The sequence below is a fragment of the Populus euphratica genome, unplaced genomic scaffold (genome assembly GCF_000495115.2).
Source record: "Populus euphratica unplaced genomic scaffold, PopEup_1.0 scaffold568.1, whole genome shotgun sequence".
NCBI classification, from domain to species: domain Eukaryota; kingdom Viridiplantae; phylum Streptophyta; class Magnoliopsida; order Malpighiales; family Salicaceae; genus Populus; species Populus euphratica.
The window spans coordinates 23,120-49,991 of record NW_011500226.1 but is presented as its reverse complement, the minus strand read 5'-3'; the positions used below and the strand labels follow the sequence as shown (position 1 = coordinate 49,991).

General features: G+C 32.2%; 4 protein-coding genes across 11 annotated transcripts; 2 read left to right on the top strand and 2 right to left on the bottom strand.

Moving 5' to 3' along the window:
* Nucleotides 1-2,178: 2,178 nt before the first annotated feature.
* On the top strand, nucleotides 2,179-3,953 carry PUP3 (purine permease 3). The gene is made up of 2 exons (XM_011008069.1): nucleotides 2,179-3,058; nucleotides 3,468-3,953. Exons 1-2 carry the CDS (start codon nucleotides 2,342-2,344, stop codon nucleotides 3,819-3,821), a joined length of 1,071 nt encoding a protein of 356 aa, XP_011006371.1. The 5' UTR covers nucleotides 2,179-2,341; the 3' UTR covers nucleotides 3,822-3,953.
* Nucleotides 3,954-4,249: 296 nt separating this feature from the next.
* On the bottom strand, nucleotides 4,250-11,768 carry ATJ1 (DNAJ heat shock family protein). Of its 8 annotated transcripts, XR_839749.1 has the most exons (21): nucleotides 11,467-11,766; nucleotides 11,250-11,328; nucleotides 11,029-11,121; nucleotides 10,845-10,936; nucleotides 10,650-10,733; nucleotides 10,419-10,457; nucleotides 10,131-10,209; nucleotides 10,054-10,100; nucleotides 9,918-9,959; nucleotides 9,734-9,821; nucleotides 9,058-9,122; nucleotides 8,836-8,898; nucleotides 8,688-8,760; nucleotides 8,006-8,097; nucleotides 7,406-7,477; nucleotides 7,056-7,112; nucleotides 6,367-6,415; nucleotides 6,215-6,284; nucleotides 5,688-5,777; nucleotides 5,035-5,217; nucleotides 4,250-4,813 (listed from the first exon to the last, which is right to left on the bottom strand). XR_839749.1 is itself a non-coding variant. In XM_011008070.1 (19 exons), the coding sequence occupies exons 1-19, from the start codon at nucleotides 11,491-11,493 to the stop codon at nucleotides 5,226-5,228; spliced, it is 1,359 nt and encodes a 452-aa protein (XP_011006372.1). In that variant the 5' UTR covers nucleotides 11,494-11,766; the 3' UTR covers nucleotides 5,113-5,225. The 8 variants fall into 8 exon arrangements, 1 of the variants encoding a protein (XP_011006372.1); XR_839746.1 differs by having other exon boundaries at nucleotides 4,250-4,827; nucleotides 10,054-10,209; nucleotides 11,467-11,764; XR_839744.1 differs by having other exon boundaries at nucleotides 10,054-10,209; nucleotides 11,467-11,764.
* Nucleotides 11,769-13,097: 1,329 nt separating this feature from the next.
* LOC105112379 (Tetratricopeptide repeat (TPR)-like superfamily protein) lies at nucleotides 13,098-15,112 on the top strand. Its single transcript, XM_011008072.1, has 3 exons — nucleotides 13,098-13,619; nucleotides 13,796-15,037; nucleotides 15,068-15,112. Exons 1-2 carry the CDS (start codon nucleotides 13,320-13,322, stop codon nucleotides 15,032-15,034), a joined length of 1,539 nt encoding a protein of 512 aa, XP_011006374.1. The 5' UTR covers nucleotides 13,098-13,319; the 3' UTR covers nucleotides 15,035-15,037; nucleotides 15,068-15,112.
* A 7,101-nt stretch (nucleotides 15,113-22,213) lies between these two features.
* LOC105112376 (bet1-like protein At4g14600) lies at nucleotides 22,214-24,494 on the bottom strand. The gene is made up of 4 exons (XM_011008068.1): nucleotides 24,233-24,494; nucleotides 24,032-24,155; nucleotides 23,128-23,184; nucleotides 22,214-22,704 (listed from the first exon to the last, which is right to left on the bottom strand). Exons 1-4 carry the CDS (start codon nucleotides 24,295-24,297, stop codon nucleotides 22,543-22,545), a joined length of 408 nt encoding a protein of 135 aa, XP_011006370.1. The 5' UTR covers nucleotides 24,298-24,494; the 3' UTR covers nucleotides 22,214-22,542.
* Nucleotides 24,495-26,872: the final 2,378 nt, after the last annotated feature.

The window sequence follows — 26,872 nt, the reverse complement described above, 5'->3', positions numbered from 1 at the left end:
TTAATGTTCGCTTTCTTTCTTTGTAGTTTTAATGTTCTAGTTTTATTTCATGTTATAGTTTCATTAATATCTTATTTATATCTTTTATTTCCTTTACTATACTTATATAATTATGTTCTCATCTTGTTTATTTATATTTATCTTCTTTATAATATTTAGTTAAGTTTATTATGTTAAGTTGAAAAGGTTTTACCAATGATGTTAAGGTATGTATGATATAAACTTAATATGAACTTCCATGCTTACATCCAAGAAAGTTTGTTATTAACATGTCTTATCATTTTGATCTTATTAATTCTTAATACCTTACTTATTAAATGGTTAATCTAAATTTGTGTTGTATAACACTTGGTACAATAAATGTTTGATCCTTCATAGCCAACCGTATAGTATAATCTACACCTATGCTATAAAAAAAACTTGATGTGCTGTTAATATAAGTTAGTATCATAAATTCCTGACAATAGTTAAAAGTTTGGTGTTACTTAAATAAGATAATTAATATAATCATCTTAATAATTTATAATGAGCTATTAATGGTAAATTATCCGATTGGAACCTCCTTTATATTGGGTTTCTAGTTGAGTAATAAAAAGAGTTTATATTATACTTGTTTGAAATACCATTGATGGATCCTCTAACCTTGACAACTATTTTTATTATTGTTTAATCTTTATATTAATCTTACATCTCAAGATTCTCTTTAACTCATCATCATTATTTATAATTTATATAATTAATTTTCTTATGGTTCGACCCCAATCTTGCTGGGTTATTTATTATTTCAACATTCCTATACTTGAAAAAAAATATCAATCTTTTAGTCGTGCAATCTATCTAATTTTATAGTTACTATGAACCCTAACTAATCTTTAGATATTTTTGGGTAAAGAGCTGGTTATATTAAAAGGAAGATGAAAATCAATCTCAAATATTATACTAAAATAAGCTACATTATTATTTGATTTTATAATAAAAACACCTATTTTACCTAAACTAAATACATATGTTTATTTAGAAGTAAGAATTCATAGGATAATGATTTGGAATTTTAGCTTGACAACAAAGTTTAACCCATGTTTTTTTTCTTGATTTGGGGGCAAGATTTGAAATAACAAATAACATAGATTTAAATTGGTTTTTTTAATTATCTAATTTATATTAACCCTCTATAAATTAATTATTTTACCATGTATATTCATCATAAATTATGTAAATATTTTAACCACCTTAATTAATATAAATGAATAAATTGAACATGAAAAGAAAAAAAATTATAAATACATTGTGAATTTATTAAAAACTGCATACATTTGCAATTCAAAATTTAACAAAACAAATCACAAAAGATTTTTAACAACAAATAAATCACATATGAGATTAAAGTTAACCTTTTCCATTCGTTAGATTGGTTAGATTTGGACCGAAGAGGGTGGAACTTGAAGAAAAAAAGGTGCTGGAAAAAAATAGTATAAGCGAGTGTGTTACACGTACAGGACAACCAATCTATAATGAAGTGCCTTTTTGTCACACATCATCGAGTCTTGGGATGCATGGACCACACTGCATGGTAGGCAACTTCTTCCTCTTCCTTACCACCCTCCCTTGAGATGGAAGATCGACGGTTAAGAAGTTTAAGTCTACTGCTAGAAAATTTGGATTGCTATTGTTTTTTTTTGTTGTTTTTCTCGTGCTTCATTACTTCTCTTTTCTATATTTTTTGTTTGACTAGATTTTATGGCAAGAGTCTCTCTTTTCCAATCTCTATGTTTACAATATCTTTGTCTGAATATTTTTTTTATTTATAATGTTTGTGATCCCTTGCAAAATAGAATGTTAGTCAATTATATTGTTTCCTTTTTTACCATGGATTCTTAATTAATTAATTAATTTTTCTTTTTCTAATATGTAGAATCTCTTTCATTAATTTTCAAATTTTGTTTGATACTATTTATTTTTCTTCTTCTGTTTTACATAATCTTAATTTATATTCTTTGTTCCTAATCACCTTAGGCTCTTTTTTTTTCCTTCTTATTTCACTTTCTAAACTCTCTTCTTCTTCTTTTTTGTTTTCATCATCATAAATTAGATAAAATTCTAAAATTTAAATTGGTCTAAAAATATAATTTTTGAAAAACAAGAGAAAAACTGGGATAAAAAAGAGGATATTCACGATGTCCATTACTAACAATCTCTACACTATCCTCTCTTTGACGACTCCAAAGACTTGCTTTCTCAATATATATTGAACCAACACACTCACGTTGTTTGTTGTATCGGTGGCCCTATATAGGAGCGCAATTTGTTCTCACGGTGGTACAATTTCTCATCTTTATTCATCATGGAGGCCAAAGAAGAGACTCAAGTTAAAACAACCATGAAAAAAGCCCTTCTCATCTTCAACTGCCTCGTACTATCCATAGGAAACTGTGGTGGTCCTCTAATAATGCGCCTCTACTTCATCCATGGAGGCAAACGTGTTTGGCTCTCTGCCTGGCTTGAAACGGGCGGTTGGCCCATCATTCTAATCCCCATTGCCTTGTCCTACTTTCACCGCCGTGCAACCGACCCCACCACTAGACTCTTTTATATGAAACCTCCTTTGTTCATTGCTGCCGCCACCATTGGTGTCCTTACTGGTCTGGATGACTATCTTTACGCTTATGGTGTAGCCCGTCTTCCTGTTTCAACTTCTGCTCTGATTATTGCAACACAGTTAGCTTTCACAGCTGGTTTTGCTTTCCTTCTAGTTAAACAAAAGTTCACTTCTTATTCAATAAACGCTGTTGTTTTACTGACTGTGGGGGCTGGAGTATTGGCTATGCATACAGGTAGTGACAAGCCTGCTCATGAATCGAGTAGAGAGTATATACTGGGTTTTATCATGACGCTTGTAGCTGCTGCTCTGTATGGCTTAATCTTGCCGTTGGTGGAATTGACATACAAGAAGTCCAGGCAGGAAATGAACTACACGCTTGTGATGGAGATTCAGATGGTTATGTGTTTGCTTGCTACTGTCTTTTGTACCGTAGGGATGCTCATTAACAAAGACTTCCAGGTTGGTTTTTCTAAAATATAATCTTTCTATTCTCAGTAATAGCCGTTTCTCTTGCCGGCCTTCTAATTATTCCATTCCATTCCATTCTATAGACAATAAGGAGAATAGATCAGCGAATAAAAAGCTGGTGGAATTTTGGTTTAGAGTCTATATATATTCAGAATATATTATTGCTAAAATCATCATATAGAATCATGATAAAATAAGAATTTTCCTGTAGAGTTTAGATTCTACATATATTCTGGATTGAAAAAACAACAACTTATCTTTACACCAGCATGGTAAAATAGGAATTTCGGGCATGGCTATGGCAAGTGTTCGAGTAGTTTTGCCGATCCATGTGTTTTTTTTTTTAAAAAAATGTTTAAAATCCGTCATATGGATGTCACTTGAGGTTTTTCTCTTACAGGCGATTCCAAGAGAAGCAAGAAACTTTGAGCTGGGAGAAGTCAAGTATTACGTAGTGCTGGTGTGGAGTGCAATTATCTGGCAGTGTTTCTTCTTGGGAGCCATAGGAGTCATCTTTTCTGCCTCCTCTTTGCTATCCGGTATTCTAATCTCTGCTCTCCTTCCGGCCACTGAAATCCTCTCAGTTATTTTCTTCCAAGAGAAATTTCAAGCAGAGAAGGGTGTCGCTCTTGGACTCTCGCTATGGGGCTTTGTTTCTTACTTCTATGGTGAGATGAAAGAAAACAAGAAAAAGAAACTAGCAGCTCCAGAAACTTCGATGGCTCCAAGTAATAATCCGGCAGGAAATGCTTGAGCGTTTGTTGCAACAGTGCTGTAATAGCCAGATTTTTTAAAACGCATTCATGTTCATCGCAATGAGAGCCTTCATTTCGGTTCTCACCTCTTCAAATTTCAGACTCCATATATATAGATTTTTTAAAACGCATTCATGTTCATCGCAATGAGAGCCTTCATTTCGGTTCTCACTTCTTCAAATCTCAGACACCATATATATTAACATGAACAAAGGAACTGGCAGAATCAACTCTATATATGGTCGGAAAAACAGAGTAATTATCCACCAATCCATTTAGATCATGCCATTCCAGATTCATTTTTTAAAACTCCTGTCTTGAGAAAGTGGCGAAGTTTCCTTCAAGGTTTTTAAACTTGGTTGCAACTAACCAAGGGGATTAACTGAGTTCAAAGAAAAAAGGAAGACGAAGAGGTTAAAAATCAGACAAATAGTAAATTATTCCCAAAACGTGGAGGACGAAACTAGGTTACCAAGTTGATTGTACTTGAACTGAGAGCGGCAGAAATTATGCTTTTAGATGGACAAATACCCCGTTCTGAGATACATTGGAAGCTTCTCACTGGGCTCCAACCGTCTGAATTACAATGGACAATCTTAGGTCAGATTAGCATGTTCATGCTCTTGTATACACCATGACCCTCGTATAATTTCAGACAAAATACTTTAAAAAAAAAAAGAAGGTATGTATATCATTCTGGCATATTTAAATCACCGCAGTCATGAGCAAGGCCCAGCTCCGTGAGGTAGTGTCCCCATTATTGGTAAAGCAATCCCTTCATGTCATCCACCAGCATGGGTGAGAGAGAGAGAGAGGCTCCAATAGTATCCATCTCTTCCATGATGAAGCATGCCTGCCCATCAAATAGTGTATTTGTTCATTCTTCCACACCTACAACGACATCATTTGCATCGAATGGGGAAAAAAAGTGTACGTTTTTTGTTCCGCTGCTTGCAAGTAATCTGAATCTTTATCCCTACTTCATACAAACCTATCACGGTATTACTATGGAGAGCAGAAATCAACGTCATTGAGGCACATGATAAATTAACGTGGTCAACTACGAACAACTTTTAATCAATTTCTGGATAATATTTTCCGTGCCACAAATAGGTACAAAGCATTATAATCAATAACTATCATCGGTCCTACATTTTCAAGCACAACCATCAAATGTAGAAACGCTTCTATTTAAGTGTTAGAAATCGGTACCTTCTATCTATAAAAGTAAAGCTCCACAACAGATGACAGCATAATTGGTGCATGTATCTCCAGCAGCCACCGTGAGTCAGCTTTCAAATCATGGTTTTGTTAAGGAACAGCAGGATTAGCATGAGCATAGAAAATTTTAGCATAAACCTAGGATCCGTCACCCGTTCAAGAAGTTGCTGCCACCTGTAAGTTCAACCAGTACATAGCTGCTGATAAAGCCTGTTATCCAATTCAGGATGTTCATTACAGCAAGAACAAAAAATTTACCAAATGAGCCATGGATGCAGTCAAATATAGGGCCAATTGATGAATGATTGTCCAAATTAAAATTTTACAAAACAAGAGCAAGAAAAGAACAAAGCCTTCAATTGACAAGCACTACTGTAATGGTACAATTCTGAATTTGTCTCCAAGACGATGGTTACAAGTGTTTGTGGTCTCATAAACTATTCAGTGATAGTAAGGTAAGCTATTCAGGCATAGGTCCAAATACTTAGTAGTCATATACAGACCATGATCTCAGTGTGTGAGAGCATGAATATGCAATTAGAATGAAGCCTACTCCTTATCCATATGGTCTTCATGGGCAGCAATGTTGCGAGAACATGAAGCAGTGGATAGCAAGCATATTCTGAAGAACAAACAAGTCTTACCAGTTTCCTTCATTGAAAGTGTCATTTTCATTTTTTATCTCTTCCTTGGCAAATTCTTCCAAAATAGCATGTTGGCGCTCATTAATTGCACTAAAATCACAATAAAACGTGAAAAAAATATTAGACATTGCATCTTGCTGCATATTCTGCAGCAAATAACATCCAAAAATACAAAGTTATTGGATACATAGAAGTAAAAAAAAAACATTTAGAAAGAAAATGAATACATAAAACATGATTGGAAAATAGACCAATATATACTGTTGGATCTTCCAGACCTGATAATTGTAAAATTCACAGGGCGTTCTGAGAGTAAAAAAAAAAAAAAATCATATTTACAGTCACAATTTAACAATAACCTCTCTGCCAGAAGGTGCTGCACATTAAAACCACATTCTAGGTGCCAGGCCAAGCAAGGTCCATGTATTTTGTGTTCAGGTGCAAACTATAATTTCAAATAGAAACAGGACATGACATTATACAATATTTTACTTTAAAGACTACTTGGTTGAATTGAAAAGGCTTACATGGGGAAGTTAATGCAAAACCGCACATATTGATCTCCATGATCTACAAGAAAACCATGCTTTGATAGACCTGCAGGAAATTGAAATTGTAATCATATTTATTGGAAATCTAGCAAGAATAAATTAAAGCAGGATTTGGATATCCAATGTACCTTTGCCTCTTAGTACCACAAGTTGACCTGGCTGAACTCCCTTTGGTATCTGCCGGTGAAATATAACAGAGCATAAAAATTGGTGCTAAAATAGTGGAGACACGTCTAAAGCTTACAAAAACAAATAAAAATTGGTGTGATATAACATATATATTAAAAAAAAGAAGAAGCAAGTTTAGATTTCAGAGAGGATGGAAACTGGGAAATGGTATTAACATCACTGGGTGTAGCATGGAATTTGAACTTACGAAATCATGAAATATTACTATTTAATATGACCTAAAATTAAAAAGACTATTCTAACAAAAGCATGGGTGAACAATTTGTGCCCCTGTGATCACATTTCCAGATTTTTCCATGGCAATGAATACAAATGATATCAAAATTCAGGGCCAAGTTAGTCTTCATAACATAACATAGGCCAATTTTTGAAAAACTTTGTTCAATTCACTTGCTTCAAATACCAGAAAAAATTAGCGAAGGCTGATACATCTTAAACTGCATGTTCTTTCATAGGCAGTATCCCCAATTAAGCATGGCTCTGGCAGTTCAAGTGAAAACAATGACCAAGTTGAACAACAAAACATCCCTCAACTCATTGGACAATGTACAGTAAAACATTGAAGCAGTTGATTCTAGAATAATTTAAAAGAAATGTAAAGATTAAGTTGGAGGTAAAAGGTTATTACATTTACTTGTGTCTTCCCTGACAATGTTGGTACTTCAACCTTACCACCAAGAATTGCCTGTACAAAAATACAAACCTTGATTAATTGAAAAAAATACTGTTCTTTTGTGTCCAAATTCATAAAACTAATATATGGTACTTATTGCTTTGATCAGAGTGAAGGATTCATGCTGATCAGGGTGGAATGACTCAACAAATAAGAAATGAAACACTAATTTGAACAAATAGAAACAGTATATTTTGATGGTGGGTGGAACAAGTACACTTGAAAGTGCTGCACCAAGTCACATAGATAAAACAACAAAAGGACACATGCTCAACAAGAATTTTGCATAGGATTTCAGTTCTCACTTGTGTAAAACTAATATTAGCATCAACATAAACATCTGCACCTTCTCTAGAAAAGACAGGATCATCAGCAACCTGCATTAGCACAGCAAACTTAATTTCATAAAGCATCGGAAACAAGAACTCTTAAACGAATAATGAACATTATGTTTTTGGAAACAGCCATTGAAGGTAAGACTTTGGAACACGTTCATACACTATATTCCAGACAATGGTGTTTGCAGCTAGCACCACATACAGACTCTTTCCATCCTGACTAATTTATTCAAAAGTTAAAGCAACTTTGTAGATATAACAGCTGACGAGAAAATCCTACAAATGAAGTTCTCATGCCACAAGAATCGCAGATCAATGGAGGAAGAAGACAGCGTAGTGCAAGCCTAGGAAATCAAATAGAGCAAGTCTCCAAGCAGATTCCTATTGAGGATTCATTAGTCAATTTTCAGGTCCTGCATCAGGTTCGGACTAATAGGACATACTTAAATCAACACAAAGCCTGCCTTTATAAAATGCTAATATGGTCCCTTGTATAAAATATAAAGGTTGAAATGAAAGATAGTTCACTGCATGAGAGAGGAAATTTAACTAAAGGTAAGGATGTGCCTTAAGATTAATGAATAAGTTGCCAGATCGACTTCCCCGTCCCCCTGTATTACCAGCTTCTGGCACACGGATCGTATCTCCAGAACCCACACCTAATCCATTTACAAAAAGAAATTGGAAAAATTACATATACAGATGAACTTCAATAACAAAAAATAATAATTTTTTTCATGAAGATAGATGATATGCATCAAGAAAGTTCTGCACAAAAAAAAAATCATATGTTGTTGACTTTGACTTTGGATTGGACTCTAATGCTTAAAAGTCTGCATCCTCAGCTTAATTTCTCAGTTTTTTTTTATAAAGCTATTCATTTAGACACCTTTTGTTATAGATAGTTTTTCTTTAAAAGACTGCATAGTGAACCATAATGATGCATTTTCTACCCACAACACATACAAGCAGCATCATTAACAGAACTTCCCAACACAACCCTACAATTTCATCAATCACAAATTTAGCGTTTTCACAATACTGCAGTTAGTCTTCAATGTAAGGACATTGAGCAAAAGGGCTCATTTAGCCAACTATCTATAGGAAACAGCTTTAAATATTATCAGAAGACAAACTAAATGAAAAAATTATTAACCTCCTTTTCCTCCTATTATTGAGTGGTAAAAAACTTAAACTCAGGTCCCAGTACCCCAGCATGGTTTCATTAATCACATGAATTTAAACAAACCTTCTGGTATTGTAACTTTAACATCCTTAATGCCTTCAACAACCCCTGATCCTCTACATAACATACAGTGTTCCTGTGAAAATGGATAAATCATCACCAATAGTTCCAAAATAAAAATAGAAGTTAAACTCTGGAAGTCATGTCAGACCTTAATTATCCGGCCCAAACCTCTACAATGGCTACAAGTTGATGTAAATGGAGGAATTGTAACCTGGATGTAAATTTGGGGGTTAATAGACACAAACAAATAGATATAAAATTTCCAGCCTTCCTAAATAGCAGAAAAGAAAATTATTTTCACAAAAGTGGGTCATTACAGCATGGTTTTTATCCACTAATTATAATCAGAGTAGATCCTCAGAACACTTACTTTCCCCACACCTCTGCAAGTAGGACAAATGCTTGCTTTGGCATTTGCTGGATAGCCATGACCATCTACATCGTGTATTTTCGGATTGACAGGAAGGAGGAAAATCAATCATTTATACTGGGTAAAGAAGTTTCAATAGACTTTTTGAAAGGAGAACGGATAGCATAAAAAAATATGAATTTCAATCATGTCTGATTTTTTCCTTTTTCAATTTTAACCTGTTTTGTCTGTCTGCCGAAAGAAATTTCACTCCCAGCACTTTTCAGGAAGTGAAAAAGAACATTGTAACCCTATGTTTAATGTGCAGAGGATATCTGAGTTTGATTTAAATTTTCACCGTTGAAAATTAATAATTGTCCACTGATATCTTGAAACAATTAACTTACCATATGTTTCTTTTTTTAGATAAAAATTCACAAATTGAAATTTCTGTGTCAAGAATGAAAAAGGTATAGGGGTTTCAAAAGATTTATTCACTACTGCAGTGCTTTTGTTGCAATTAAAAAGTAAAGAAAAAATCTACTGTTGATTCATGTTCACAATGAATATGCATGAATGACCTTTGAATAGCCAAGCTTTTTGCAAAGATAGAAAAGAACTATTCATTTACAGAAAAGCCTTTTGCTGCTAGATTACCCAAATTCAATTATTCCCAGAAAATAATAGTTCTACTCACCACAAGAATCACACGGAACATATGCATCAAAAGTCACATGCTTTGTGCATCCTCTAGCAGATTCAGAAAAGGAGAGAACTAGGTCAACCTATGAAATATGAAAATACAACACGAGTTTTTAGCATGCAAACTATATGTCAGTTCAGAACAGGCATTGGAAATTAAAGGCATGAAAGAAGTTCACCTGAATATCAGATGCAAAATGATTGGCCTCATCTTCAAAGATCTGCAAGAAATCAAATGTGTTGTGGTTTCAGTTATTGGACAAGTGAGAGAAACATACTACAGGAAGATAAAGGATATAAACTAGTACAGTGTACCTCAGAGAATATTTTATGGAATGAATTAGAGAAATTAGTTCGATAAGTGTATCTAAATCCCCCTGCATCACCAGCACCATATCTAAATCCCGCTGCATCATCAGCACCATATCCCTCTGCACTATCAGCACCATAATTGAAACCTCCAGTACGCATCTTCATCAGAAAATATGATCCATGAAAAATAAGAAGAAATCCAGTTAGTTTAAAACTATAACAGAAACACAAACTCCAATGTTCAGACTAATTATTGCATAATAGCGAAGGATAACCAATGCTGACTGGCGAGTTTGAGCAATTTAGAAATTCAACAAGCTACCAATATTAAAAACCAAATACATAAAAGTAAAAAAGAAGCTTCTTACCGCATCATATTGTGCCCTCTTCTCAGAATCTTGCAGCGTCTGACATGAAAAAATAAATCACTTAAATTTCAGCAAGATCAACAACCATTTTAAAGTCTGGTAATTACAAGTTTTTCCTCATCAAAAAAATACTAACTTTGGCAGTTAAATAGTGAAAAATAATCACTTAAAATAAACATTAAAAGCGAAGATAAGAATAAACATTTTTGCTGATGAATTAATGGTATGGACCTCGTAGGCTTCCCTAATCTCTTGAAATTTCCTTTTCGCACTAGCACTATTTTTATTTGCATCCGGATGGTACTTCTTTGCAAGCTGCAAATACAAAGCAAAGCCAACCACTCAAACAGAAGCTTGATGGATCTCTAATACTCCAATTAACAAGTGAAGTAAGATGCAGGACATAAAATTCTCAAAATCACTCACCAAATGAAAAGCCGTTTTGATATCTTCTCTGCTAGCATTTTCAGAAACACCAAGAATTTCGTAAAAACTGCGTTCCTTAGCATTGCAACTTCCTATACAGAAAGAAAGAAAGAAAAAACAAAAGCAAGCTTAGGTTTTGAATTAAAAATAAAATAAAATACTCATAGATAATTAAATTATAAACCTGTGGCATGAATGTATCTCCGTTTAATCAAATGAGTTTCTGTAGTTCTGAAATTAGGAGGTTTGCTAATAGAATGGCCGCAACTGTTCAAAACTTATCAAAGAACAAAAAAATAAGAAAAAAAGCGCAAAAATTAGCATCAGGCTCCACAGATTGTTGCTGCTGCTGCTAAAGCCAAGATTCATTGTATCAGGTTTGTTATTGTAACAGAGAGAGCTTACATCTATCAGAAAACGACGAGACTTTTCGAAGGCGATCCCCACGATCAACCGCGGTGGATGATAGCAAATGCCGCCGGCACTGCACAGCATAAATTGCCATATAACTTATCAACACGAGATAGATACAGCTGCTTTGTTGTAACGAAATTCAGTTGAGAGAGTAATTTATTTTTGTTGTCAATCGAAGAGTAGAAATTTCAAATTTCATTTCACTTACTAGTCCTAGCCAGCTGCAACGTCGCATTTGGAATCGAAAACAAATTTTACAATTCAAAATTAAAAGAACATAAAAGAATAATAATAATGATAATAATCAGCGAAAAAATGAAGCCATCGTGTTTGGCAGGAATCATCGAGTTTCCACCGATTCCATAAATCTTTACAGCTGGAGGTTTAGGGTTTAATGCAATGTTTTGCGTGCTTCGGGGGCAGGCAAGGGGTTTTCCTGTTTGGATAAACTACATTTAAGCCCTTATAAAGTTAGATATATCCCAATAACCATCTCCCAGTCTTAATAACCTTAGTGCAGATCCCGAAGTTTCCAGGCTATTCTAATGGTCGCATCTAATTGATAAAAACTAATGGCAAGTTCACTTTTGGGTTTATATTTTGAATTTGTATAGATTTGAATGGTTTTATTTATTATTTTTACGAAGTTTAAGATGAAAATATGAGGAAAAAAAAGTGACAGAATATAATAATAATAATAATGACTTTCTATTAATTATTTTGGATGGAATGATAATTTAATTATGGATATTAGATCAATTGAGGGTTTTTAGTTAAAGAATTTGGTTTTAAATTATATGGGTTAACTTTCAAAAATTTTAAAAAATAAAATTTTAATATTTTATATGAAAAAATTAAAAAATAAATCATATAAATATTGCTTATACATATTTAAATAAAATAAAGTTTAAAAAATTATTTCAAATTTTTTTTATTTTACAATAAAAAATATTTTGTTAGTATATTATTTTTTAATATTGAAGTATTTAAACCAAAAACAATTTTCTCCTGCATAAAAAAATATTTTTTTCTTATAAATATAAAGTATATATATTAAAAGGTTTTAAATCTCATATTAAAAAATAAAATATTTTTTTAATATTTATATAATAAATTTTAAAAATGATTAATACTCAACTAATATATATATAAGGGTTTTTATCTAAAAAATACATTTAAGAAAATATAGGTCAATCTTAAGTCATAAGTTTTATTGAGTTTTTTTTTATTCTAATTTTTTAACTTATCCAAATTGAACCATTTATTAAGTCGATCGAGTTCCAGTTTGTCTTACAGAATCAGTTTAGATTTATTAAGTATGAATTTAATTTAAAATTAATTGATAATTATTTGATCTATTAAAAAATTTTCAAAGTTAAATGATATTATTTTTTATTTTATTAAAATATCATAATATTTTACTTATAAATAAATAAATGTATTATAGCATAAAAAAAATTTATTTTTAATATAGTTTAAGAAGAAAATGTGAGAAAATGAAAGTGAAAGGCAAGGAAAGAAAAAGGATTTCTTATAGATTATTCTGGATGCAATGACAAAATTTGATTGATTCTTATTTCGCTTTAGTTTAGGATTCCAGTTTAGACAGAATTTAACAAAAAATCAAAATATTTTTCCAGCCATCAATTTTTTATTTTATAAGTTAAATAATATTATTTTTTATTTTTATTAAAATATAAAATATAAAATATAATGATTGAATGAGTTTTTTTATTCATAAATAAATGTTAAATAAATGTATTAAAGCATATTAAAAAAAAAAAAAAACCTCCGGGGATGCTAATAAATAGGAACAAGGAACCACCAAAAAGGTCTGATTCAAGGTTGGAATGGGGTGGAGAAGGCAAAAATCCAGCCTGCCGCCCCAACTTATTGAAATTCCCAAGGCTATGCTACTCAGTAAAGAGGCGAACTGAACCTTTTTTAGGATTAAAATATAGTACGATTACAACGGCGACGTTTAGTTCAGGCCGAACAAGGAAAAGCGAGAGAATTGCTCGCTGCGAAAAAAAATCAAACGACGCAGCTGCTTGTGCTTCCATGGCGATTCGGTCAATGATAACGAATCATCTGAGAAATAACAGTTACTGCCATAAACTTCAATTCGAAGCAAGAAACCTCTTTAAATCTTTATTACCAATCAGTAAAGCCAGCACCAAGTATAAATATATTCATAACAGCAGCAGCAGCAGCCGCCTTGAAACTGAAATTTTGAGACTGAAAAGCCCAAGCAGAGTGCTTCAAGATTGGATCAACAACGGAAACAAGGTTAAGCTCTCCCAGCTCAATTTGATCTCTAAACAGCTCCTTAAATCTAAGCGCTACAAACAAGCCCTTGAGGTACCCTTTTTTATCCTCTGCCGTTTTTGTTCTTTAGGATTTATTTTATATAGAATCTGTTAGTATCTATCTATCTATATATATATATATATATATATATATATATATATATATATATATATATATATATATATATATATATATATATATATATATATATATATATATGCTCACAGATATTACAATGGATGGAAAATCAAAACAACTTTCGCATAACGCCGGGGCATCATGCTTTAATGATGGAATTGATTGTTAAAGTGAATGGTTTAAATAAGGCTGGAGAGTATTTTGAACGAATTACCGGTTCAGGCTCTAAAAAAGCTGCGTCTTTGCCTCTTTTACATGGTTATGTGAAAGAAAGAGATATCAGTAAAGCTGAGAGTTTCATGATCAAGTTGAGTTCCTCGGGCCTCCTTGTGACCCCTCATCCGTACAATGAGATGATGAAGCTTTACATGGCTTTGTCTCAGTATGAGAAAGTGCCTCTTGTGATTGCAGAGATGAAGCGAAACAAGTTATGTCGAAATGTTCTTTCTTATAATCTTTGGATGGGTGCCTTTGGTGAGGTCTTTGAGGTTGCCAAAGCGGAGATGGTTTACAAGGAAATGGTGAGTGATGAAAATGTTGAGGTGGGGTGGAGTACGCTAGCTAGTTTGGCTAATGTTTATATCAAGGCAGGGTTTGTTGATAAAGCTCTTTTGGTGCTTAAAGATGCGGAGATGAAGCTGTCTACTAATGGCCGGCTTGGTTACTTCTTTCTCATTACGTTGTATTCATCTTTGAAGAATAAAGAGGGAGTTCTTCGGCTTTGGGAAGCAAGTAAAGCGGTTGGTGGGAGGATCCCTTGTGCTGATTATATGTGCGTAATTTCATGCTTGGTTAAGGTAGGTGATCTTGTAGCAGCAGAGCAGGTATTTGCAGAATGGGAGACAAATTGTTTCAAGTATGATATTAGAGTCTCCAATGTGCTTCTAGGTGCATATGTACGGAATGGACTGATGGGAAAAGCTGAATCGTTTCATCTTCATACAGTTGAGAGAGGTGGGTGCCCAAATTACAAGACGTGGGAGATTCTAATGGAGGGATGGGTAAAAATCCAAAAGATGGATAAAGCCATTGATGCCATGAAGAAAGGCTTTTCTGTGTTGAAGGTGGAACGTTGTGAGTGGAGGCCATCGCACAGTATTTTGATGGCCATTGCAGAGCACTTTGAGAAGCATGGAAATTTTGAAGATGCAAATCACTATATTAAGGCTGTTCACGGTTTGGGTGTTGCAACTTTACCTTTGTATAAACTATTCCTTAGAATGTACCTCAATGCTCAGAGATCAGCATGGGACATCCTTAAAATGATGGAGAAGGATAGGATTGAGCTGGATGATGAAACTTCTGCCCTTGTTGCCTTGAACTCGTGATTGATGGCATAGATCATTGCAGTAGATTTGGAGATGGCATAGATCATTGCAGTAGATTTGGAGATGGCATAGATCATTGCAGTAGATTTGGAGATGGCATAGATCATTGCAGTAGATTTGGAGATGGCATAGATCATTGCAGTAGATTTGGAGATGGCATAGATCATTGCAGTAGATTTGGAGATGGCATTGGTAATTGAAACCAATGGATGATGCTCCGACCTAGTTGAAATGGGTAGGGTGTTTTCTTTCTTTGCTGAAAAACAAATTCTCTTTCGGATATATTGGTTAATAACTGAAGGTTATGGTTTTAGTGTTACCTGAACCGAAACAAGAATTTTATCTCAAGTTTATTTGGTGCTATATTATATGGTTGGATATGAACGTTTTTATGTAGAATTTATTAGGAGGTTGTTATTATGACTCAATTTCCTTCTAATATCTGTATAGCCATTTCTCCAAGTTGTTCCTCACCAATATTTATAAATGCCTGGCTTTCTTGGTGCTTTGCTTGGCTGGAATCAAAACTCTCACCATCCCAAAACCAATCAAAGCTGTGTTCCATCTTCACCACCACCTCATATCATCACTTCATGGATACAAGGAATTGCTTCTTCGTCATTCCAGCTGAAGTGGAAGTAGGAATCTGAAAGATCTTTGAAGCTTTGGCGTTATTGGACAAAAGAGAGAGGGACACAAGGGTTGTGAAATCCTGCATATGGATGCTAATTGGCCCCTCAAACATTGACAGCATGGATTTCATCCAGGAGTACTTTGTTAAATTACTGTTGCAAATAAATTAAAACAGAAGGGTACAATTGCTCTCCAATTTGGCAAAGCTCTTTTTATTTGCGCCATGCTTAATCATGAATAATTGATGAGTACTTCCAGATGACTTGTTGATGGTGTGCATCAAAGCATGTGCGATCATAGATGGTGCTGAAGGCTTCACTCTTTCAGGTAGATGTGGCTGTCAATATCTCTTGTGTAGTGTATGTTGTGCTCTAGCAATTTATCATAAGGAGTCGCCCCTTCATTGATAATAGAAAGTTCTAGAAAATCATGAAACCAAGCATTAAACAAAGGTATAGTCTCTTCATCAATCAGATTTACATCCAGAATTTCCTCAACCATTCAAGCCCAGATTCCAATCTAGCCATCCACGATGCCTATTGTTTCACCTCCAAAGAATCGTTTCCCCTCGAGACCACTTTCCAGAGTCTTTAGAATCTCTCAGGCTTCTTTTGCAGCCCTCTCTTTCTCCTCCCCTTCCGACACATGTATGCATGATTAGTGACACACACATGTAGTTTCTAGATAGGAAAAAAAAAAAGGAGGAAAGCTTTATATTCTATGCTGCATGTGATCCCTTGTAATCTAATATTAATCAACTCTTAATGCCATCTAAAGTATTTTGAAGGTTCTTGAATGAGAATACAATTAAGTAAAAAGTTTGTTGTGCTTAGCTGCTATTCTGATCTAGATCTAGTAGCCTTTGATGTCATCTATGTAGGGTAAATATTTCTGAAATATTGCATTTTAGTGATTACAACGTTGCCAAATGCATATCCTATTTTCTAGGATGTCAATAGCTTCTTTAATGAGTAGGCAGTTCGCATTTTAAGGGAACCTCTCTGTGGCCCTTGTCTGCTTAGCAGTAACTTCATGTAAAGCTTTTTAGGTGATTGTCAGCGTGTACGTCCTCAAAGAAATCTCCATTGTTCACTTATATCAGAGTATTTACTCTCTGGGTTACTACCTCTCTCACTGAAAGAAGAATTTTTATCTTCTGTGCGTTGCCTGTGATGAACTGCCATGCTAAGTTAGATAAATGATGCATGATGTGTCCTGTTTTATGAGTCAAACCAAAAAAATCTTTTCATCTTTCCTTTTTAATCTCAATTTGCAATGGCTCCGCAAAGTAATAGTGGGACAGTCCTCGATTCCTGGCCTTGAAGTGCTGGTTTTGAGTAAAAGCAGCTCCAAATTTCCTAATTTGTAATTCTGATCTCATTGTTTTCTTCCTGCATCAGTTTCTGATAGTGTAAATTTGTTTGAGATGTTAAAGCACATGCATGAACTTAGGGATACCATTTTCACTAGGTTTACCATCCATGGGACCTTGTCTTTCTGCGAAGGTGATGGTTAAATCCTTTTTCACCAAGTTGTTGTTAACTCTCCCGAATTGTGCATTGTTTGTGATCTTGATTCATTTCTTGGACTCTCTGATGGTGGGAATGTGGAGTACTTTGTAAGTTTATTGCTGTTTCTGTCTATTTAACTGACTGTTAATTGGTATCTTCTAAGGGCAATCATGGATTTTGTTTTACACGGAGCTTACCTTTAAGACAGTGTCCATCAGATCAAAAACAAAGAATCAAGGTGCTGCAACTTCCTGCCAACTTGCAAATGCACTTGTATTTGTGTCACCTGGAAACCAGGTGGGAGCTGGCTCTCCTGAAGAGGACTTGAATCAGCATCCATCTGATAGTTTGAGCTGCATGTCAGAAGAGCATGGTGAATGTGGTTTGGTTGACGCTCTTGCAGTGGCGATTTCCCATGTTAAAGATGTTGGAGCCAAAGAGGAGTAGACTATGTGGACTCACTGGCCCAATAGAGCAGCAGTGTTCATCTAACATCTCAGCTAAACTATCTGTGTAGAGCATTTTGATTCTGCTGACAGACTGACACCACTAACACTGCTCTTCTCCACTGTTTTGTGAGCTGGGAGAGGATTCAAAACAACCACACCCTAACTCCAATATTCAGTGGGTACCGGGCACAAATGGTTATAGAGCAACTTAACCATAGCTGGTAAATATAAAGTCATTTCTTTTCGGCATATTTGACCGTAATTCCTTTCAGCAGTCATGTTCACAAATTAACCCCAATAATGTTTTTCAGGGAGTTGCATGAAAGAACTCGACTATTTGAGCAGAGAAGTAATAATGTCGAAGTTGCACCATAGCTGATGCCCTCGGGATTGGAATGCGACTGCTACTCTCAACTTCCAAAGTGCCACCGTCAATTATGGATCTTGATTCTAAACCTTATAAACAATTGGCCTTTGTTTTCGAACATGAACTGCTGAACTTGGAAATGCGATTTAGCATCTTCTATTATTCCCTCTTTTAAATTTATGTTTGCGCCAAGTTGATGCAGTTACAATAAGGCTACAGGTTTCTACCACTTCCATCTAAAACTGGGTTGAGTGAAGAAGTACGGAGGTGGAAAAGAGCAACCAAGAACTCGTATGCCCTGAGGCTCTTCTAGTATCTGCCGCGCTCATGAAGGGCTTGACATTCGTGTCAGTCATATTATACTATATTTTAAGAGACTTGAAAATACTGTGCAGATATCATGTAATTCATCACACTATAGATATAGTATTTGTAATTTAGATTTTATTATAGATTGTCAGGGATTATGTGGGCTGGTGTTTTTTCTATTTTTTTTTTTTAGTGTAAGTTGCTGGCCTGTGTATGTCAGAGTATGATTGTTAAACTTAAAGCTATTAGATTTGGCTTCTCTACCAGCATTAAAAATCTATAAACAATAAAAGAAAAATTAAAATTTCTGTTTATGTTATTTTTTTTTATAAAAAAAATAAAAACAATTAATAAAAATAAATAAATTAAGATTATTATTTAAAATAATTTTTTTATATAAAAAATAGAAATTTTTTTAAAAAATAATTTACGATGTGTCAGGGGTATTTTTTTTTCAATAATCATATTTATATTTAGGATTATTTAAGGGTAGTTTAAATATTTTTTAAAAATAAAAATTCAAAGCAATTTTAAAAAAATATTTAGAATACTTCAAAAATATTTTTAATGTTTTTTATAGAAAAATAAAAAAAAATTATATAAAAAAATTAATTAGCATATTTTTTTTATGATACTTTAAGAATAGTTTAAGTGTTTTTTATAAAAAAAAAAATAGAATTTTTGTTTAGAATATTTCAATGATAGTTTAAATATTTTTTTAACAAAAAATCAAAAAACAATATTAATTAGGATTTCTATTTAGGATACTTAAAAGATAATTTAAATGTTTTGTTTTAAAAAATAAAAATCATTTATAAAAAATAAAATAGCATTTCTATTTAGAATACTTCAAAGGTAATTGAAATATATTTTATAAAAAATTAAAAATTTAAAAAAAATAATTAAAATTTCTGTTTAGGTTACTTCAAGGATAAAATTAGAATTTCTGTTTAGGTTACTTCAAGGATAATTTAAATGTTTGTTTTTATAAAAAATAAAAACAATTAATAAAAAATAAATTAAGATTTCTATTAAGGATATTTATGGAATAGAAAAAATTTATAAAAAAATTATTGATAATGCATGAAGGATAGTTTAAATGTTTCTTTTAAAAAATAAAAATTAATTATAAAAAAATTAATTAGCATTTCTATTTAGGATATTTGGTCCAGCTTGGGAATTAGTGTTTTATAAAAAGAATTATTTATGATACATTAAGGGTAGTTTAAATATTTTTTTTCAAAACAATTTAAAAAATCATAAAAAAAATTAATTAGTGTTTTTGTTTTGAATACTTTAAGGTAGTTTAAATATTTTTTTATAACAAATAAAAAAATTATGAAGCATGACTACCAAACCCAAGTTTTTTGGGTCAAGCTTAGCTACCAGACATAATGCTTTTAAGTTTGGCATGACTATCAAATTCAATGTTCTTGTATCTAGTTTCACCGGTGCTCTTAGAACAATTAAAATATTCTCTATACTATTAATATTTGTTTTTGCATTTGAAAAAAAATTATTGGTTGTCAAACCCATATATACATATATATACACACACACTTTAATGATAGTTAAATATTTTTTTATAAAAAATAAAAAAAAATATTTAGAATACTTCAATAAAAGTTTTAATGTTTTGTTTTATAAAAAATAAAAATATTATAAAAAAATTCAAATCATTTAATATATTCTTTATACTATTAAGATTTTTTTATATTTAAAAAAAAATTATTATTAACTCGGTACATACTGTCCTTTATTAGTTGGTCAAGAAAAAAAAAAGGATCGCTTGAAGCCTACAACATTGGCACTGTTCCATCGTGGAGAGTTGAGGTCTAAAATGGGGTCACGGCTACTGCAACCCATGCAAGCTAACCTTGGAGCTGTTAGAATTGAGAGATTTGAAGGGCCTTACTGCTTTGAGAAGACAGTTGTGATCATGAGACATAACGAGGGAAGTATGGGAAAGGAAAGGAACCTTCAGGTTTTCGATCTGTTGCGATGAAATGCTAGAAGACCTCGCGACATAAGCCATGGAGGGAAGGGACAAGAAACCAGTGAAAGAGAGTTCAAGTTGTTATAAGGCCGACGCTGCTCATGAGAAGAGGTTCAAGATCATTCAAGAACGCAGCAGCGGTAATACGCATATTTGCAAGAGAGTGTGTAAAAGGTGGACGGCTGCACATTGAAGGTAGCTCCGCCTTCTGTGACCAGGTTTGTCTGTAACCTCCACTCTATTGGATCCCAAACTTTTCTTCCCTTTATTGTTACTGAAAGCAAATCACCCAGCTTTCAATTTCTTACCAGCAAATGCTAGTAATCATGATGATTAACGTCTCCGGTTACCTTAGGGGCAACTGCAGGGGTAGTAAATGGTTAGGATAGGGCACAGCTAATTTAAGCAAAATTTCAACTTAATCACGTGATATGGCATTTGATTATTGCCGTAAAATAAGAGAAATAACTTAGAACAAAGAGGATAGACAAACATGGATAGAGCTGTGTTTAATAATGATCCACAAGATAAAATAAATGTCTTTATATTTGGTTAATAAAGGATAAGTTTATTTTAATTTTAAATATAAATTATTATTTTCACTTTAGTTTATATTTTATAATGAATTTTTTTTAATTAGCTTAAAATGATAATTTCTCCACTCATCAAAATCATGTTATTTATTTTATTTTATTTTATTTTTGTAATCAACATATAAAAGATAATTCATTGTTAAGAAGATAATATAATTAAATTATGATTTGCTAAGTCATTAAATCATTTATCTAAATATATTTAATAATAAAATAAATAATCAAACCAATTATGTCAAATAAAATACTTACATCAACACAAAATTAAAACCGAACATAGTTACAAAATATAAGATAATAATTCCATCATAAATACACATGTTTTGTTATTTTTCAGCCCTCACCTCTTCATTATTAAATCTATGCTTTTTAGAACATAACTAATTTTTATTTCTCTATGATATGTACGGTAATTTTTATTTCTCTATCCTATGTATTTTTTTAATCATTATATTAATTTTTTTAATAATGATATTCATTTCTTTCATAATATAAAATGGTAAAAACATTTCTTCTTATATTTTTTAATTAATGAAAATCACTCTTTTGTTAATTAATTACTCATGTTCAATTTCTAAAAAAAAGTTATTTAGTCTAATTCTTTCATTTTTCTAATTGTTACAAATTACTAAATTATACAAAATAATTTATTATTTATTTTAAAAAATTGATTTTGTCATATTAAATTGATGAAATTAAAAAAATCAAACTATTAATACAATTATATTATTAAAAGAGTGTGTGTGTGTGTGAATGTTCAAAAATTGAAATTACGAAATATTTAAAGAGAGATTTGTGAAAAATTGGTTATTATTTGTTTCTGTTCCTTCTCTCTTTTTTAGATGGATGAAAAATTCACTAAAAATTATTTCCGGGTAGAGACAAACCTTTTTTTTTTTCCTCAAAAACCTATTTTTGTCTTTTATCTATTCTATCCCGAGATAGCTACTTTAAGTTCGGGCACAACCTTTTGATCGAATGGAGTGCTTATATAACTCTTAACTATAATGAATGGCTCCTTCCTGGCCAACAAGTTTTCCTTTACTGAAATTTTCTTCGGAACATGCTAATGCTTAACAGAATGCGACGCCAACAGCGAAAAACCAACTGGAAATAACAAAGAAGCTCAATGCCTATTGTTGTAACAACAGCTCATTCTTTTTATAGTTGTGCTCATTCAGGTCAGAGTAATGACGTGCTCCGATGTCACCGCATCCCGACATGGTGCTCAATTGACAAACATGGTTTTCGCGGACAGAATCAGAAGCATAATGGGAAAAGACCACCAGGAGCCACGCTAACAAGCCAAAGCCATATTCAATTGCCTGCAGGTGCTACTCTATTTGTTCACTTGGCATTTTACAGTCTTATATCAAAGGGCACGGTTGAAAGGTAACAGCTAAGTTTTAGGGAATAAAGCTTTGTTGTTGTACATGAGAAACAAGAGGAAATACATGCAGTAATATTCTCTCTATGCAAAATTAATCTAGCATTCAACTACAATTGTAGGGGGGAACACAATTTTCAAATGTCTCGTTACAAATGAAGCTGCTGCTGGGAAGATTTACAATAGAACCCGCATTTTGACTCTTGGTACATCCAGAGGATGGGTGTTGATCGCTTAACAGATACTTTGGTGCTCAATATACCTCATCTTCTAGACATTTTGGACCACAGGTAAACCACCATGAAACAAAACAGTGCAAAAAGAACCACATGAACGATATGGTTTCCACCATTCTTGATGATACTCTTGTTTAATTTCCTGATGTTGTTCTTCACGCCAGCTTGAGCTTTCATCACAGTCATTTGCTGTCATGTAATTAAAAGCAAGCTTTCAGAAGACAGTTACAGATTTTAGAAATGGATGAATGTTTCATTTATCAATTCCTTTCCTGTAAATAAAATTCAATGTTTCAAGTTTTTTTTTTTTTTTCTTTTTTGAGAATCAATAGTGTCAGTTGTGTGCAGATAATCATCTTCTTCTTTTTTACAATATAATGTGCTATTTCTAAAGTTCAGTACTTTTATCCACCATTTCCTTATCTACTATAGTTTCACATAATGAAAGCAAATGTGCTCGTTTCAAATTAATAAAAAACATGGGTTGATTTTCGCAAACTAGCAATTCAAATGGATATCATAACATCCTAGGAGTAGCGATATTGAGGAAACCAGAAACTAAAAGATGGAAGACTTGGCGTGCACAAATGTAAAATAAATATAAGCATATACCAGAGTCTCTAAGAAATCCTTCTGATACTTTGCTTCTGATTCTATCTCTTGAGCAACCTGCACCACATTATTAAATTAAATCCAACAGAACATAACAATGGAAGGGAACTTCAAACCATTCTGCAATCAAACTGGTGACGTCAGAAAACAATGTTAAATTTCAAACTGAAAGCACTTCACCATTAGCAAAATCATCAACAGCAGTTTTTATTTTTGCAGGAAATGTGCTCAAATTGCAAACTGAAAGCACTCCCCCAGAGTCTTTAAAGCAATCAATCCACCATAATCCTTCCATTGCTGGAACAACCTCATGTGAAACCTTGTTTTGTTTCTATTTTTAATAAAACAATACATATCCAAAATCCAAAAACCAAAATTGACGATAATTTTGTTAAATCCCATAAAAGAACATCTCTAAATTTCACAAATCCAGAGTTGATAAATCACATATATGTTCACCTTTGATAAAGATTATAGAGGATAATCCATCCAGATCCTAGGGTCTCCAATACAACCTTGATTGTCATTTTATTCACTCCACAACTCATCTTTCTGGCGTTCAAAATTAACATTTCAATTGCACTAGTTGTTAAAGAAAAGCCAGTTTTTCCCTCCAATCCGATATAAAACGAGTAGGAATAGATTTCATAGAAGTAAGCCCCGATACAAAATCTTACAAACAAGGAGAAAATTCCTGTGCATAATTCCTACAGCAAGTGAAACTGCCCAATTTTGCAACACAATCAGGCTTATTTTTGCAATTAAGTATTAGAAAACCTAATCCCTAATAAATTACCCCATTTACAGCCCCAAACAAATAAAATTGCAACATATCCACCTTTTACAGAGGAATTGCTTTTCTATAATTAAGCAAGCTCAACAATTTCAACGAACAAGGGCTTACGTTTCTTAATTGCCTAACTTGGCTGCGGAGGCCAGTGATCTCGTCGTCCAAATCCCCATGGATCGGGTCAATCCGCAATTGTATTTCATCAGAGCTCGCCGTCGGTCTCGTGCTAAGTCCCTCTCTACAAAGATTTGGAATACAAAAATTACAAATATGATAAAACAATCTTAAACCCTAAATTTGACGACCATGCAATACCTGGATCTGTAAGAAGCAGCGCCACCGTAAATAGAACCACCTCCTCCGCTCGACCTTGACCCCATTCTTGAAGGAAATTTGACTGGGAGGGAGATTTGCGATAATTCAATTGGAAGAATTGTTGACGTTTTTTAAGCAAGAAATCCTCCGTCGAATTTCTTTTCTTTTCTGGATTTGTAAAGTGGGGACCCGGTGAAGGGAAGAGGCTCATTGTTTCATACGTGGCATATAATTACTGCTTTGATGTGCGTGGCGTTTCTAATACTTTTTTCATTCTTTAGACGGGGAAGCATTTATTTATTTATTGACTTTTATTTTAAATATTTTTTAAAATTATTTTAATATATTAATATAAAATTATATTTTTAAAAATAATTTAATATATTTTAAAATAAAAAATAATTTAATATATTTTAAAATAAAAAATAATTTAAAAAATAATCATCCTTATAATATCAAAAATCTTATAAGTTTTAACATTGAATTTTAAGCCCTTAAAAGAATAGTTTGATGCCTCCTTTTGTATTCTTAGATTACAAGGAGCCTGATTATTAAATAAATAAATAAATAAAAACATCACATTTTTACTATTCATGATTACTGTGACATCTTTTATATTTTACTATGGTCTCTATTAAGCTTTTGTTTTTATTATCAATTTTTTTTGAACCATTCCTTTTAATTTGTTACAAGGAGAAAAAGTTTGGTACACCTACTTTCCTTTGAATTTTCTTTTAACCCCTTTAGCTTTTAAAATTTTTGTTTCAATAAAATAACGTGATTCTGTTTATTTTGTAATTCATATGCTTGATAAAGAATAAAAGGTTGTTGGACCACAAGAAAATAAAGAAAAAATTATTGGTTAATCCAATTTCAATAATAAAAAATTAATTTTAATATTAATGAATTTTTTTTTATGAGAATAGATCCATTAAATTTTTTTTGGCCTTTTTCTATAAAAAAAATATATATTTCAGAGCTCAAGATCTTTAAATTTATGTTGGTTTTTTTATTAGATTTTTTACTAATTTAAATTCATAAATGAGTTTATTTAAATGTTTAGAGAGTTTTTAGATATTTTTAAATTAAAAGAGAACTTTTAAATCCAAAAAACTGATAACTCAACTTAGGTGGTCTATATTAAACCAGTGTAGATGATATGTCATTTGATATTAAATAAAATTGAGACATGCAATATGTCATTCACCAACTTAACAAAAAGAATTTTGATGTGTGAATCTATTATTGTAGGTTCACATATGCATGTCCATTTCTTTTTGGGTCAAGAGTTGGCGAATAAAGCCTAGATTCCTGACTTTTTTTAGGCTTTAATTTTATATTTATATAAATATAAAATAACTACAATAAATTTTAAATTTTAAATTTGTTTTTAAATGAGATTTATGATATCTGTGTTATGGTATTATCATATGTTTTTTTTATTATGCTATTCAAGATTTCTTTTTTTCTCGAAGTTTAATCAAAACTAAATTAAATAAAAAATATTATATTTATAATACTATTTTACTAGATATAAATATTTTTTAATGAGATTCTTGCTTTTTTCAGCATTTTAGCAACCATTTCATTAATTATTCTATATGCTTACAATGCAGTTTTATTTATGTTCATGGTTGCGAATATTCTATGAAAATAAATTTCATCTCATTATAGTTATGTAAAATATTTTTCTTTAAATTTCTTTCATTGTTTGATCAATAAACTATTTGTCTTATACAATTTTTTTAAGAGGGAATATTACATAAATTATAAAAGAAGGTTTTGAAAAAAAAAATTTCCTCCATGATTTTATTTGTTTTCTTTCATGTGAAAGTTTCTTTTATAATTGTATAATTAGTTAACAAATTAAAATTCCAAAAAGTTTCATGTTACACCTGCAAGTAGTATATTTTTTTTTCTAATATATTAAAATTCCAAAAAGTTTCATGTTACACCTGTAAGTAGTATATTTTTTTTTCTAATATATTTATGTAAAAAATATCAAGTTTTTTTTCTTAATACTTACATTTATGGTTTTGGTAAGTTGATGTTTAACAAATATTTATCTTGATGAAGTAAAATGCCTGAAAAAAAAAAAAAAGAATCACATTCATTAGATATGTCATGTTACCATTTTGACTCCTATTTTCCCATGTATTTTAAAAAATAAAATTTTTCTAAAAACAATGTATTTTTAGTGAAGTTCATTTATTTTTTTTCTTTTTTTTGTATTTTTGTTTTTATTTTGTTGTGATAAGATAGATAAAAAACAAAGATAATAAAACTAATAAAATTAAATTTTAAGAAGTGAACCTTGTGATCACGTGATCATGCAACCTATAATTAAAATTGAGATCTAATCTTAAAAAATCAAAAGAGATCTGATAAGAGTTTAGCTGGCCTCAAATTGAGTAATGTGCATCACCTCCTCTGAAGCAAAACCTCGGCTGTTTTACACGTTTTCACCGACGAATCTAGCCGGAAAAAGGCCGCGACAGTCATCGACCAACCGAGCTTCAAGTCGACGATTCTCCCTCATCAGCCATCAACGGTCGTCGAGACCACCACTATCAGAATCCTCATCCTCAGATTGACCAGAATCAACCATCTGTTGGCTGGAATCTCACTGGAAAATTTCGT

Bases quoted from the DNA above. Each gene is read 5' to 3' on its own strand.
- LOC105112379 (XM_011008072.1), top strand. From the start codon at position 13,320: ATGGCGATTCGGTCAATGATAACGAATCATCTGAGAAATAACAGTTAC. The intron at 13,620-13,795 runs GTACCCTTTTTT...ATATGCTCACAG, and splicing joins GCTACAAACAAGCCCTTGAG to ATATTACAATGGATGGAAAA.
- LOC105112376 (XM_011008068.1), bottom strand. From the start codon at position 24,297: ATGGGGTCAAGGTCGAGCGGAGGAGGTGGTTCTATTTACGGTGGCGCT. The intron at 23,185-24,031 runs GTAAGCCCTTGT...AATGTGGTGCAG, and splicing joins AAGTTAGGCAATTAAGAAAC to GTTGCTCAAGAGATAGAATC. The intron at 22,705-23,127 runs GTATATGCTTAT...ATTACATGACAG, and splicing joins AGGATTTCTTAGAGACTCTG to CAAATGACTGTGATGAAAGC.
- ATJ1 (XM_011008070.1), bottom strand. From the start codon at position 11,493: ATGCGACGTTGCAGCTGGCTAGGACTA. The intron at 10,458-10,649 runs GTCCATACCATT...TTTTCATGTCAG, and splicing joins AGATTAGGGAAGCCTACGAG to ACGCTGCAAGATTCTGAGAA. The intron at 5,254-5,687 runs GTAAGACTTGTT...ATTGGATAACAG, and splicing joins ACTTTCAATGAAGGAAACTG to GCTTTATCAGCAGCTATGTA.
- PUP3 (XM_011008069.1), top strand. From the start codon at position 2,342: ATGGAGGCCAAAGAAGAGACTCAAGTTAAAACAACCATGAAAAAAGCC. The intron at 3,059-3,467 runs GTTGGTTTTTCT...TTTCTCTTACAG, and splicing joins TCATTAACAAAGACTTCCAG to GCGATTCCAAGAGAAGCAAG.